Source organism: Andrographis paniculata, unplaced genomic scaffold, assembly GCF_009805555.1.
Source record: "Andrographis paniculata isolate CXL003 unplaced genomic scaffold, ASM980555v1 Contig52END, whole genome shotgun sequence".
Classification (NCBI taxonomy): domain Eukaryota; kingdom Viridiplantae; phylum Streptophyta; class Magnoliopsida; order Lamiales; family Acanthaceae; genus Andrographis; species Andrographis paniculata.
In genome coordinates, this window is record NW_026137587.1 from 961,546 (window position 1) to 976,484 (window position 14,939).

The 14,939-nt window shown below is 39.5% G+C and overlaps 1 protein-coding gene across 1 annotated transcript; it reads right to left on the bottom strand.

The window, feature by feature from the left end:
- Nucleotides 1-868: 868 nt before the first annotated feature.
- On the bottom strand, nucleotides 869-1,766 carry LOC127254087 (B3 domain-containing protein At5g42700-like). Its single transcript, XM_051278972.1, has 4 exons — nucleotides 1,723-1,766; nucleotides 1,498-1,645; nucleotides 1,190-1,396; nucleotides 869-949 (listed from the first exon to the last, which is right to left on the bottom strand). The coding sequence occupies exons 1-4, from the start codon at nucleotides 1,764-1,766 to the stop codon at nucleotides 869-871; spliced, it is 480 nt and encodes a 159-aa protein (XP_051134929.1).
- Nucleotides 1,767-14,939: the final 13,173 nt, after the last annotated feature.

Genomic DNA, 14,939 nt, shown 5'->3' on the forward strand with positions numbered 1-14,939 from the left:
TTCACAGTGCTCCGCTACCATCTTCTCAACTCAAAACCAGTTAAAATAGGTTGCTTCTCAACGTAACTCAGATGGAGTGATTGTAGGATGACTCTGGCGATCAACAACAACATCAAGTAAATTTAACTATGTTATTAAGAAAATATTGTAGGGGAAGAGCAACATCAGGTTCATGATTGAAGACGATTTGGAGAAATAAGGCAAGTAATATGCCGATGATTCGGTAATTTATTTATTTTGTTATAAAAAGGTAGAAGTATATTTTATATGTAATTTAAAGCACAAAAATTATATATTCTAGTTCCGCCCATTAATGATATTTAATAGTTATGCAAAATCAAGTGTAACAAATGACATTATAATTTTTGATTCTATGTAAGCTTTTTACCACAACCAAATTTGTTACTAATACCATTATTTGTTTTCAACATTTTGTTGCTATTATTTATTCACTAGAAATGTTCAATTTTTGGTAGTGTTTACCGCTAGAAATTCTCACTTTATTGGTAATGTGTGTATTATTTGTTGATTTAATTTAAAATTTTAATATGTTGTGTTTGTGTTTGTGTTTGTAATATGATAAACAGGTCAGTATTCATTATTATCAATTGATATATTATAAAATTTATACAAATGATTTCATAAGAACTTTCATTTATTTGTATTTATTGAACTAATCATTCACAATTACTATATTACAAGAAAAACTCTATAGCTTGTTGCTTTATATACTTACTACTGTCCTCCGTTGACATGAAATTGATACTATATATAATTACAATGGAGATCCATCCACACATTTTCATTGAAAATATTAATGTGCACTAGGATAAGAGAGAGAGAGTTAAAACTACCAACTCACACCAATCTATCTTCCAGAAGCCTGAATATTGATGAGAGTGAGAGCTGCACTTGCAACGTCCAACTCATTCACTCGAACCATGTGGACCTACATGATATAAAAATTGATGCAATTTTTACCAAAACAAAAGATACTCATCTAAAATATCAAATTCAGAATGAATCATTGGTAATATCAAACTTAAAAGGAATTGCTAAAATCACACTAAAATATTTCCCTCTTAAGAAATTTGATGTCACATGTATTTTGACGCAATGCAGTAATCAAGAAAATTACTTACGTCACCAAGTAAAAAAAATATTAAATTCATTATTAATAGCATAATACCAGTAACTTGCATGTGTCGATCAACCCAAAGATCACTATGTCCCCTTTCCGTAGTTGGTGTTCTTTGGAAAATGTTATCCATCCACCACTCAGACCACGCCTTTTAGGTATATAGGTCACAAAATACTCATTTCCATGTTCATCAACCAATTTAATAGGTGCTTTGCGACTTGGCAAATGAGTATTACATAATTCCTTTGGTATATGCTGCAATGAGATAGAGGAAAAAATATTCATGAGTGGTTTTCTGAATTCAATATTAATTGAAAGCATGCTAAAAATAGCATTTCATATCTCAAAACAATTACCAGCCAATATCCACGTGAGACATTTGACGGCAGCATACATTTAGCAAAGTGAGGGCACTTATATCCCAAATGATTCAGGATCCGTTGTGCCCGCTCCTTCACTGAGGATCTGGTATTCATATCCTTGAATAGGTTTTTGGGTGCAACACTGTTTTGTAGAACATAAAATTTTAGATGTAGAATTCAATAAATGATTTAAATCCTAAATTACTTTATAGAACCTACCTTGCATTATTTGAATTATCCATGAAAACCTGTGTAAGAATCATGTGGAGAAAGAAGTGGTATAAATGAATCATTCATTAAAACTAAGAAAAAAAAAATAATAATAATTTTTAAATATTTATTTATTATCCAACTTCTAAAGCATGATGGTCAATCTTTCTTTAATAAATAGAAAAAGAAACAAAATAGCGCACAAATAATATTCCAATGTATCATGCATTGAACTTAAGATAACTTTAGGAAAAATTTTGTTAAATAATTCAAAAAATTGAAGTCTCTAATGTACAATAATATGTAATCTCAATATAGCGTGCCAATAGAATATGCATATTCTATAATTTCCAACTTACATCTCTTCTAGAAACCCATTCTTACTATTATCATTGTGTTTGCTTGAACATATTGCATTAAATGCCAAAGCGAATCCATATCCCAAATATTAAATGCTCTTGCAATTCAAATCTCAAGACTTGAGTAGAAGCAAATTTAGAGTACTCCAAGCAAAATATATATAACTATATATATTTTTAATTTCTAATATCTTTAAATAAAAATTAATTAAATGATTAAGCTAAAGTTGCTATTAAGTTTTTTAGCATAATTACTTCACTGAGTGAATTCATCTCATTGTTGTTTTTCACTCATTCTATTAATTGTAATTAATATTTAAATTACAATTTAACCAAGTAGGTTAAATTACAATTTAAAATAAATAGAATTAGGAAATTATATATTTATCTATATATATATGTACCAAAACTATTCTTATCTTGCTATGTAATACTCTCAGTAGAAAATGGTGGTTTTGGTATCAATTGCTCCTTATGCATGTTCCAAGTACAAAAGTTTCGAGTTTTATAGAGAATATGCCCAAATCACATCAACAAAAATATATAGAAGCATAGTACTAATTGTGGGTACTTCTAGAATATATTTTATAATTTTCTCCTTAGTTTTGGTATTATAGTACTATGCGACCAACAATAGTAATTGCATTAGCCCTAACCCACGCTACAAGAAAAAAATTGTTTTTGTAACAAATTTTTTCATCCCTAAATTTATTTTTTCTGTTACTAAAAACATTCGGGACGAAATTTCTAAAATTCCGTCCATAAAGTTCACATAGTTAACATCATCCGTCCCTAATTTTTGTTACAAATATATTATTTTTGTAATGCAAATACAATAAATGCCACTAAACATTCTTGAACCTGATACAAGTTTCAGGAATAACTATATACCTAACGAAAATTGTATCTTGGTTTAATTATTTATTGGACTATATGTGATGTATAAAAGTAACAATATCTACCTTAATAAGCTATGATAAATGCTATTTTACTTTCTAGAACCCGTTCAAGCACCAAACAAGGTTGATATCCGTGATGTGAAATATTTTTACAATTTGAATTAATGACTCGACTAGCAATTGATTCTCAATGCTCAAACCTAATGAAAATCAATGCTTGGATTTTTTTTTTTTTTTTATGAACTAATTCTAATGTATTATCTGGAACCAACTAACATGAATAAATTTAACCGAATGGTCTGAAAGCCAATGCAAGCCCTACCGGGCGTCATTAGTACTATCGAAAACTATTTTTTCAAAATGAAAAAATCAAAGACTTAAAAAAATTGAAATTTGGCTACAAAGAAAAAATTCTTCTCTGATGAATGAAATGAAGGGAGAATACATTGGGAATACACACTCCAACTAGAAAATACATACTCAATGCACAACTAGTGCAAACAGAAAGACACCATTGATGTCATATTCAACCAGAAACTTTCACACCTTAAATTGAGTCTTGAACCTAAAAAACCAAACAAGCATAAATCTGAATACCAAAAAAAATTATGATAACCAACAACATACTAGCCAATACCAGAAATCTAGATATCTCTTCCAAACAACTCGCATACATTACATCATAAAATTTCATATTAAAACCATACACCAAGATATACAACTAAAATAGAAAAAACTATGGTAAAAATATCTCACCAGAGCATCTGTAGATTTGAAGTTTCTGGATTTTCTGGGAGCCCTTCTATTCTTCCTGCCCCATTTTAACCGTTTTTCCTTGACACAACATAAAATAGATGTATAATATAAACCCCCACATAATAACAAGCAAAGTGAATCTCATAATCAAACACAAAAGGCTTTGATTTAGAAGCCTAACCTTGGAACTAGGTTTATGCGTTGGATCTTGTTTGCATAGTTTTTTGGCAAAACTGCCTATATCCCCCCTATGGTTTGAAAATTTGGCGCCTTTTCCCCCTGTACTTTAAAAACTGCATGGTTCCCCCCTGTGTTTTCAGAAACGTTACACGTAACCCTCCAAACGTTAAAAGATAACGGAGGTTGGTATGCACGCGCAGATCAAACGAGTATTTCTAGGATTGCTTCTTCTAAAATACCCAAATTACCTAATTTACCCTTATGACTCCCATTAAGTTGTAACACTCCTCCCCATCGTTCTCCCACCAGTGAAGCAAACCCAGGTCCTCAATCTCCTATTCGGTTCGCTTGGCCACGGATTTCAAATCTCCAGGTACGAATTGCTATTGATAACTTGTTGTTTTTGTTTTCGCCTCTTTCTTGAATTCATTTTGCGATTCTTCATTTCTATTATTCAAATCTCCAGGTACGATTCTTCATTGGGTATTTTGCGAACATGGGTATATTCATTGTTGTATACGTAATTGGTAGCTATTCTCTTAATCGAGGCTGAATGTTCGTCACTTTTCGAGGTTTTGTGTAAGTTGGTGTGAAATTTTGGGAATTTTGAGAATTTCGTCACTTTAGAGCTTATTTTGGGAATTTCGTCACTTCTGTAAAATTCAATTTCTTATTTTCCTTCAAGACATAGTGTCGAGCTTCTCTGATATTGTGTCAATTTCACGATCTGCAGATGTCTACGAGTAGTAATAATTCCTACGCAAAAAAAAGAACCTGTTTTGAGTTGCGGTACAAATGCCCAAAGTGCAAATGTGGTGTTGTAGCTGCCATACGTGTGGTTGGTCCATCAAAAGAGACTGACAACTATCGGATGGGGGTTTGTGATTTTTTCCGTTGGCTAGAACCTCTCAACAGAAGCCACGAGGACCGCGATATGCATGTGGAGATTGAGGTTGACTCGTCCCTGTGTTTAATTGATGAAATAAAGGAGATTAAGATGAAGAATGATCAGATCGTTTGCGAGTTGAAGGCGGTGCGACGCACTTTGAAAAAAATCATGACTGTTTTGGTTGTTCTCATTGCAATTGTGTTGTTAAAAGTAGCACTTTAGACGGTACAGTGTTGCTCGTCGGGGTGTGTTTTTGAGAGGTCTAGTGTCGCTTATGTGGTTCTTGTTGTTTAGAAGGCGTAGTATTGCTCGTTCGTATTACGGAGCTTTTAGGTAGTTTGGGCCTAGGATTGGTGTCACCTAATTATTACAAATCTCGCATCTAAGTTTGTTTATGGTGTGAAGTGGAGGAGTAGTAAGAACTTGCTTTCAACAAATTCTTATTTTCCTCGCCATCATTTTTAGGTACTTCTTCTTCTATATATGGCTGTTCCATTACCATTTCATTCAAATATACATTTCATCAGAATTGGGTGAGGAAGTTGTGGATATGTTGGTTAATTAGAACCCATAAATAGTCATAATACAAATTACATCATCTCAAATACTAAACTATAAATTAAACAAGATGAGGATGATTTGCAGATGATAGGAAGTAATTGACAGATAGATAGTAGAAGGTAGCCGACAGGAGCATTCTTTCCAAATAAAATCCAGCCCCACGCAATGCAGAATTTCGGTTACAATATTAATACCTCACTACCGTAATGTCGTAGCGAACTAACAAACAAAAACACATCAACCAATTCGCTAACACAAAAGCGACATAGGCAGTGGAATCCTAGCAGATGTAATACAAAAATTAAAGCTTAGAAATCCCAGGTCCAATACACAATCATGAACCAGCACCGCGACGAGTGCGCGGTGTTCTCGAGAATCGAACAGATTTCAAGAGAGATGCGATGGACGCTCGCACGGAAGATGTTGCTGGTCGTTTGCCTTTGTCGCCGGAATTTGTTCCTCCCTATTTGCGAATATGCAAACAGATATATTATTAGGTGTGGTTGAGGTGTGACGAGAAAAATTGGAGTGGCAGAATATGTACCTGTTGTGGCTGTGTAGAAGTCCCTGCAGTGTCTGGGTCGTGCGGCGAATCTCTATTCGACGCCGCATTCTCCATTGATGAATTATCAAGAGACAATTAATATCAATACATAGCTTAAAGCAAACGATATGCGTATGTCGAGAGTTAATATAGTACCTCACAGGGGTTTGGATCATCCTGAATGTCATGGCAATCCGGCCCGGCTGCACTTGACTTCTGCGTAGTCACCTGCAATATATAACATGAATTACGACCCCATATTTTAATGACTACTCCAAAGGCAATATGATCTAGGGACTACTACGTTCGGAGGAAATGGAACATTTTTGCATCGTCTTTTGTTATGCCCTTGTTGCAAACACTTTGAGCATATGGTAGTCAACTCTTTCCGAGAGGCTTTCTCCGGGTTCTTCTCGTCATTTCCATCACATCTCCTTGCTTTCTTTGCTCTTCCATTTCTTTCTCCGGGGGATCAACCGGCCCAAGGTGGATTTTCTCATACTCGTGCATGCCGGGGACGGGGTTGATATGGTGACTATAAACCCGTTCATACGTCTCCCTCCGGAAGGAGATGTCCACAAAATCGTTAACGTTAAAACGGTGGTGATCGATGGCTGCAATGGCGTGGCAGCATGGGTATCCAAAAACTTGAAACATCCCACATATGCAAGTCCTATTTCGAAGCTGTTACGTACGAAATTTAGAATTAGGTTAAAAGCCCAAGGTAAAAAGAAGAATGGGCCTGGCAATAGAGTTGATTGAACTGGCTGAAGGACACCGTGAGGAAATCAAGGAAAATAGGTTTATTTCTAAGGAAAATACAAGACGGAAAGTCCCCAGGACGGAAAGACCTCAGGTCGGAAGGTCTTCAGGTCGGGAGGTCCTCAAGACGGAAAGTCCTCAGGACGGAAAGACTTCAGGTCGGAAGGTCTTCAGGTCGGTAGGTCCTCAAGACGGAAAGTCCTCAGGACGGAAAGACCTCAGGTCGAAAGGTTTTCAGGTCGGGAGGCCCTCAAGACGGAAAGTCCCCAGGACGGAAAGACCTCAGGTCGGAAGGTCTTCAGGTCGGGAGGTCCTCAAGACGGAAAGTCATCAGGTCGGGAAGTCCGCAGGTCGGGAGGTCCTCAAGACGGAAAGTCATCAGGACGGGAAGTCCGCAGGTCGGGAGGTCCTCAAGACGGAAAGTCATCAGGACGGGAAGTCCGCAGGTCGGGAGGCCCTCAAGACGGAAAGTCATCAGGACGGGAAGTCCGCAGGTCGGGAGGCCCTCAGGTCGGGAAGTTCTCAGGTCGGAACTCTACGGCGGGACCAACAAGTCGGATGGTTTGTTAGTCGGGATGTCTGTAGCTAATCCAAATAAGTCAGATGGTTTGCAAGTCGGGAGGATTGGCAGTCGGACCAATGCGGTTGTAGATTGGCAGTCGGGCCAAAAGGGCGGAAGGTCTGTGGTCGGCTCAAAGAGTGAAATATAGGGATAATTTTGGTCTTCTGAGGACACGTGTCAGCAGGAGAAGGATTGGAAGACGGTTGGGAAGGAGACGTTGTAACCGTTGGGGCGACGGTTTTCAGTACAGTTTCCCAGAGAATATTTAAGGATTTGGATCATCATTTGGCAAGGCATCTTCAATCAACTTCAACAAAGCAAAGTCAGATTTGGGGATCACCACTTTAAATTTCAGTATTTTATTTTCCAGTTTATTTTCTGTACCGTACAGTGTTTAGAGATTCCTAATCTCAGGCACTAATTAATCAAGTTTAAGGATATTTTCTATATATTTGAATTTTACTTTATTTTTGTTGAAAAATTACATCAACAAATTGGCGACCACAGTGGGAGCAAGACACAATTGCTCATTCCAATTCCGGCGATAATTTCATACGTCTTAGATCCGGCCGAATCATCGGAAGGGTCCATATGGCAGGTTCACAACCGCAATCATCTTCGGCACCGGCGGGAGAATCCGTTCCACCACCTATTGTGCCAAATGCCGGGGAAAACCCACAACCACCAACTGATTGGAGGTCTTATGTTCAACAAATGAACAACCAGCAAACTTTGGTTATGCAGAATATGTTGCGCGAGCAACAAACGAGCATGTTGCGTGAACAACAAAATCTAATACAGAACATGTTGGATCAAGCACTGTCAAGGGTTAGTCTTCAACCCACTCAAACTCCACCAGGAGTATCACCATCCAGACTACAGACAAATTTCGCAGGGCCATCATTCGTGGATAGTGCGTTTCCAAGTGCCACAAATCCCAACCGAACGGATAGGGGAAAATCTCCTCTGACGTTTCCCAACACTGTTCCGCTGGGACCAAGGGTGTCCAGTCCGCAGCCGAACAATACAAGGGAGGACAGGCCTGGAGGACATATACATGATCCTATTCATATTCCTGTGCAGGATCCTTTCCATGTTCCTGATCAGCAACGCTTTCATGTAGATCCTGATGAGATTGCACATATATTAAGGGATCAGTTTGGGCTAACTCCTCAGATGACTAACCGCCCTGCATATCAGAGACCTTTCCCAGAAAGGATCATTAATGAACATCCCCTCCCAAGGAATTATCGACCACCCGATTTTCATGCATTCTCAGGGGAGGACGGATCTTCCACTATAGAACATGTTGGTCGGTTCACAGCACAATTAGGAGAAGTTGGCAATAACCCTTTTTATAAGTTGCAGCTGTTTGGTTTATCTCTTACTAGAACAGCGTTTTCGTGGTTTGCAAGTCTGCCTCCTGGACAAATTCAGACATGGGAAGGACTGGAGATGGCATTTCATGCCAGATTCTTCAATCCTTTACCAAGTGTGTCTTTAACTGATTTACTAGAATTGAGACAGTATCCAGAAGAATCTGCTTCACAGTTTATAGAAAGGGTGCGATTGATGAAGGGGCGATGTCCTACAGTAATCAGTGAGAAAGAGATGACCAATTTAGTGGTCCGGAATATGCATACTCGCTTAAGAAAGGCACTCACTGCCCTGGACGTTGAGGATTTGGCAAGTCTTGCATCTAAGGCTGGACGTTTAGAGTCTTTGTTCAGGGAGGAAGATCAGAATAACAGGCGTAATAGAGGCCAACATATGGCGAGTATGGGAACAGAAACATGTGACTTTGATTTTAATCAGTCAGAAGAGATGGCAGCCGAAATCCTTTCTGGAAAACCTTATGTATGCCCCAAATTGAAGCCAGTACCAGGATCTGAAGGAAAGGAGCAACCGACGTTTGATAGTTCGAAAGCTGATGAAATCTTTGATATCTTGCTGACTGATGGGCAGATCCGTATTCCAAAGGGGCAAAGACTGGCCACTAAAGAAGAAATCAAAGGGAGACCATACTGCAAGTGGCATAATTCTTTCACACACAATACAAGTCAGTGTACTCATTTCAGGAAGGAAATTCAAAAAGCCATCAAGACAGGTCGGCTCAAATACATCACTCTAGGTGTAGACCAGCAACCGTTTCCGAAAGTAACAACGGCAATGGTTGACATCCAACCAAATTCGGAAACAGGGAAAAGTTCGGCCAATGATGGACAAACAGGGGAACGAACTCAGGCAAGCCCCGGAACAAAAAAAGGAAGTCAGCCAAACAGTGGCCGACCGGAAGAACGACTCAAAGTTGTTGAAAGGCCTGTCGCTGAAAAATGGGACCGTCCAGACGGTTCTTTTAATGTGGAGGTGAAAGAAAAGGTTTTAGTGCGTGACCACCCGACCAGAAAAACAGGTTCAGTCGGGAACAATTGGGCTCGAAATAAAAAGCCTTTACCCGTTGATATAGATCCTCGTTTCCCAGGTATGAATCGTACACAGATTCGCAATGCCAAACGCAGGTATGCTGCAAAGTATGGGAAACGAGTTCCTTCAGCAAAACAACTAACCGACGAACAAAAAGCAGCCGACCACTTGGCAGGAGATCAGTCCATTAGAGTCTTTACAGAACAAACGACCAACGAGCGGGGAGCAGCCATTCAATCTCCAAAAAGTCGGTCCAGTTGGGTCTGTTCAGGAAAGCAACCGAACGACGGATTAGGCGCTTCCGACTATACCAAAGGAAGTTCGTCGGGACAGGGGAAAGGTAAAGGAATGGCAGATGAAATAATTAGAGGTTTTAGATGCCAACATTGTGAACGGATCAACATCAATCCATCTCCTGAGGAATTCCGTATAGAATCTTTGACGGTTCAATCTCGGATTAAGACAAAGGAAGAAGTTGTAACTACAGAGGAGAATTCGAGATCTGTTAAATCTCGTCTGGGGCCACGAATCCCTTGTCGAATGACAGAGATTAATCAGATGAGAGATGAACCGATGTGGGCGAGTCTGGTAGATGATACTATGGACGAACCTTTATGGGCATTCTTGGCAGATGATGAATTAGAGGAAACAAAGTGGGCAAAGACTTCAGATTCTGAGTCTCAGTCGGAGACACCTTCGATAGTGTTTCCTCCTATTCCAGAGGGTGCGATCTCCCATTTGAAACCTTTGTATGTTAATGCTCACATTTGCGGGAAACCAATCACGAAGGTTTTTGTGGATAATGGAGCAGTCTTTAATGTTATGCCATTGAAGACTCTCAAGAAGCTAGGGAAAGGAATTCATGATCTGTCTCCTGTGGAATTCGAAATGACAAGTTTTACAGGGCAGCCGACCAAGCCTGAAGGCATGATGGTTGCCACAATTGAAGTCGGACCAAAGAAGATCTCCACTGTTTTCTTTATTGTGGACGCAGATACTACATACTCTCTCTTGCTGGGAAGAGACTGGATTCATGCCTCTCAATGTGTGCCATCAACACTGCACCAGCAGTTAATGTTCTGGGAAGGAAATCAGGTCTTCAAAATGGAAGCAAATGACAACCCATTCGATGTATCAGAACAAGTTGAAGAGTCAGTGTTTTATTCCAGTCATTTGGCTCCGATGTCTCAGTTGTATATGGCCAGGGAATACCCAAACAAGGGTTATAAAGTCACTGGCCAGAACTCGATGTTCTATTAAAAGAACACCTTTATTGTATGGCTCATGATAAAGCCACACCTATTCTCGTATAATTTGTTTGTTATGGGTGATACAAGTTTAGAAGTATGTAGTTCTCTTATTAATAAGTTCTATTTAAAGCAGTTATTACATAAAGCAGAAAATAGTAAAGAGATTCTTGATGTTCACCTCCAAGAAGATGAACAATTTCGTTGGCCTGATTTATTAGAAAAAACAGAACCAACAGCTTCATCACAAGACCCATTATTGGAGTTTAATTTAGGAACCGAATTGGTTCCAAAAGTGATCAGGCTAAGTGGTTATTTGTCTAAAGAGCAACAGACAATGATGCTCGAAGTTATTAGAAACAACATTGATTGTTTAGCATGGGATTATTCAGAAATGCCTGGTTTGACAAGAAGTCTAATAGAGCATCGATTGCCTATCAAGGAAGGTTGCAAACCTTACAAACAACCTCCAAGGCGAATGAGCCCGGATCTGATGCCTCAAATCAAGGAAGAAATTCAAAAACTTCTCAAAGTGGGTTTCATTCAGCCTTGCCGTTATGCGGAGTGGCTGGCTAATATTGTACCAGTGGTCAAGAAAAATGGTAAGATAAGGATATGCATCGATTTCAGGGATTTGAATCTAGCTACCCCTAAGGACGAATATGTGATGCCTATGGCCGACATGTTGATAGATGCAGCAGCAGGGCATAAAGTCCTTAGTTGATGGATGGTTATGCAGGTTATAACCAAATATTTCTGGCAGAAGAAGACATTCCTAAGACAGCATTCAGGTGCCCAGGGGCTTTAGGTATTTATGAATGGACAGTCATGCCATTCGGGTTAAAGAATGCAGGGGCAACTTACCAAAGAGCCATGAATTCAATCTTTCATGATTTAATTGGCAAATCTATGGAAGTTTATATTGATGATGTTATTGTTAAATCCTCCAGTTTTGACGAACATTTGAGAAATCTTGAAGAGGCATTCGAAAGAATGAAGAAGTACAAGTTGAAGATGAATCCAACCAAGTGTGCTTTTGGAATATCAGCCGGGAGCTTTTTAGGATTTTTAGTTCATGAGAGAGGAATTGAAATTGATGCCAATAAGGCTAAAGCCATTCTTGATAGTCGGCCACCCAAGACGGTTAAAGAAATCCAAAGTCTTTTGGGTAAGGTGAACTATTTGAGGCGTTTCATTTCTAATGCTGCTGGCAAGGTCAAACCCATTACTAAATTGTTGAAAGCTGGAAAAAATGCCTTTGAATGGGGTCCCGATCAACAGATGGCTTTAGATGCTATCAAGCAGGCATTGGTTCACCCTCCAGTCTTGATGCCTCTTAAACAAGGTCGACCGCTCAAACTTTATTTGACAAATACATATGAAGTGGTTAGTTGTTTATTGGCACAGGATGGTGATGACGGGAAGGAAAGGGCAATCTACTATCTCAGTAAAACCCTTACAGGGCCAGAACTGAATTACACTATGCCAGAAAAAATGTGTTATTCATTGGTCTTCGCTTGCACTAAACTCGAGCATTATTTGCTGCCCAGAAGAATTGAGGTCATATCAAAGGTGGATCTCATCAAATTGATTTTACAGAGGCCTACTATGAAGGGCAGACTCATGAAGTGGGCCATCAAATTGGCTCCTTTTGATCTTCAACATTCCCCTTTGAGGGCAATCAAGGGACAAGCAGTAGCCGACTTCTTAGCAGAATTCTCACAAGTCGGGTATTCTCTTTGTGATAGTGTCCGACCACTTAGTTGTTCATCATATCTGAATAATCTACAGGTCGGATGTGTGCCTTATATAAGTACCAGAACATGGTTGATGTTCTTTGATGGTTCTACCTCTGGAAACAAATCAGGGGCAGGGGTCTTTTTGCAAGGACCTGACGGTCAAAAGATCAACTTACAACTACGATTGGAAGCCATGACCCATAATTCGGCAGAATATGAAGCTTTAATTTTGGGTTTGGAGGCTTTAATAGCCAGGAAGGTCCAGTCTGTAATCATAAGGGGGGATTCTCAATTAGTAATCAACCAGGTAAACAATCAATATGTTTGCAATTACCCTCATCTTCGCAGATACAGGGACATTGTGGGTCGGTTACTGACAAAAATCTCAGAAGTAATAAATGAGTTCATTCCGAGGAAAGAAAACCAACGTGCTGATGAGTTGGCTCAAAGGGCCTGTAAAGGAATTCTGGAGGATATGTGGTCGGAGGTCAAGTCGGGCATAAAAGGAAAGACAGATCCAATATGTGATCGAATGGTCGGGCAGGAGACTGTCGGGCAGGAGACTGTCGGACAGGAGCCCGACTGCGTAGTTACTGTCGGACAAGAGCCCGACTGCGAAGTTACTGTCGGACAAGAGCCCGACTGCGAAGTTACTGTCGGACAGGAGCCCGACTGCGTAGTTGCTGTCGGACAGGAGCCCGACTGCGTAGTTGCTGTCGGACAGGAGCCCGACTGCGTAGATACGGTCGGGCATGAGCCCGACGGCGTAGGTACAGTCGGACACAAAGATACCAGTGAAACAGTGACCGATTGGAGAACAGAGCTTATCATGTATTTACAAAATCCAGGTGCGAGTGTTTCAATTGCGACACGATTGAAGGCTTTACGTTTTCAATTGATAAATGGAATTTTGTATAAGAGATCATTTGAAGGTTTACTTTTGAAATGTTTGGGGTCTAAAGAAGCTCTAGAGGTAATGACAGAAGTACATGGTGGGATATGTGGAGCTCATCGGGCAGGTCTGAATATGAGATGGGCCATTCATCGTTTGGGTTTTTTCTGGCCGAAGATTTTTGAAGATTGCATACAATTTGCCAAAGGCTGCCAGGAATGTCAGAGACATGGAAATTTAAACCATCTGCCAGTAACCGAATTGCAATTCTTGGCAAAACCATGGCCTTTTAAATCATGGGCTATGGATATTATTGGTAAAATACATCCTGCTTCATCGAAACATCATTGTTTCATATTGGTCGCGACTGACTACTTTACCAAATGGGTAGAAGCAGTTGCTTTGAAAAATGTGGATCAGAAAGAAGTGATAGACTTCGTTTTGAATCAAATTATTTACAGATATGGTATTCCTCAGTCTATAACAACCGACCAAGGCCTGGTTTTCACAGGGGAAAAATTCTCTAGTTTCTTGGCAGAATTCGGTGTTCGATTACACCATTCGTCACCTTATTATCCCCAAGCCAATGGACAAGCGGAAGCAGCAAATAAGATTATTATTGGGATTATAAAGAAGATGGTTGAAGGGAACCCAAGAAAGTGGCATTTGTTATTGCCTCAGGCTTTATGGGCACATAGGAATACCAGAAATACGGCCACAGGGTTCTCACCGTACCAACTCACTTTTGGCCAAGATGCTGTTTTACCAGCCGAAATCCGAGTATCATCTGGCCGAACAGAATTTACTGATGGTGATCTTACAAAAGAATACCAACAACTTATGTTGCAACAGTTGGAGGATTTGGATGTTAACCGACTTCATGCAATAGGTCGAAGTGTGAAACAGAGTGAAATCAAAGCAAGGAATTACGGAAAGAAAGTTCTTCACAGGACATTCCAAAAAGGAGACCTAGTCTGGAAGACCATTCTTCCTACATATAAGAAAACTGACCAATTGGGAAAGTGGTCACCGAATTGGGAAGGACCATACATTATTCAAAAGATATTGGGAATGGCGCTTTCATTATTGTAAATCATGAAGGTAAGAGAGTACATGATTGTATTAATGCTAAATATCTGAAGAGGTATTATCCTGCCTTTTCAGATAACAAAACTGTCTGAAGCAAAATATTATTCAGAACCCATTTGTGGGGTTCGAACCTATTTAAAGGTTCATTTTTGTTAGTCATCATGTATTTGTGAGAAATTTTCTGCCTCTGAATCAGAATTTTCATCCCAGTGAGTGGATATTAGTTCTGGTTCTTCTTCAATAAGATCTTCCAAATCTGGTCGGTACCTCTCCCATTGGCTTTGCATTTCGTCTAAATCTTGATTGGTACGTGCTTGCATGTC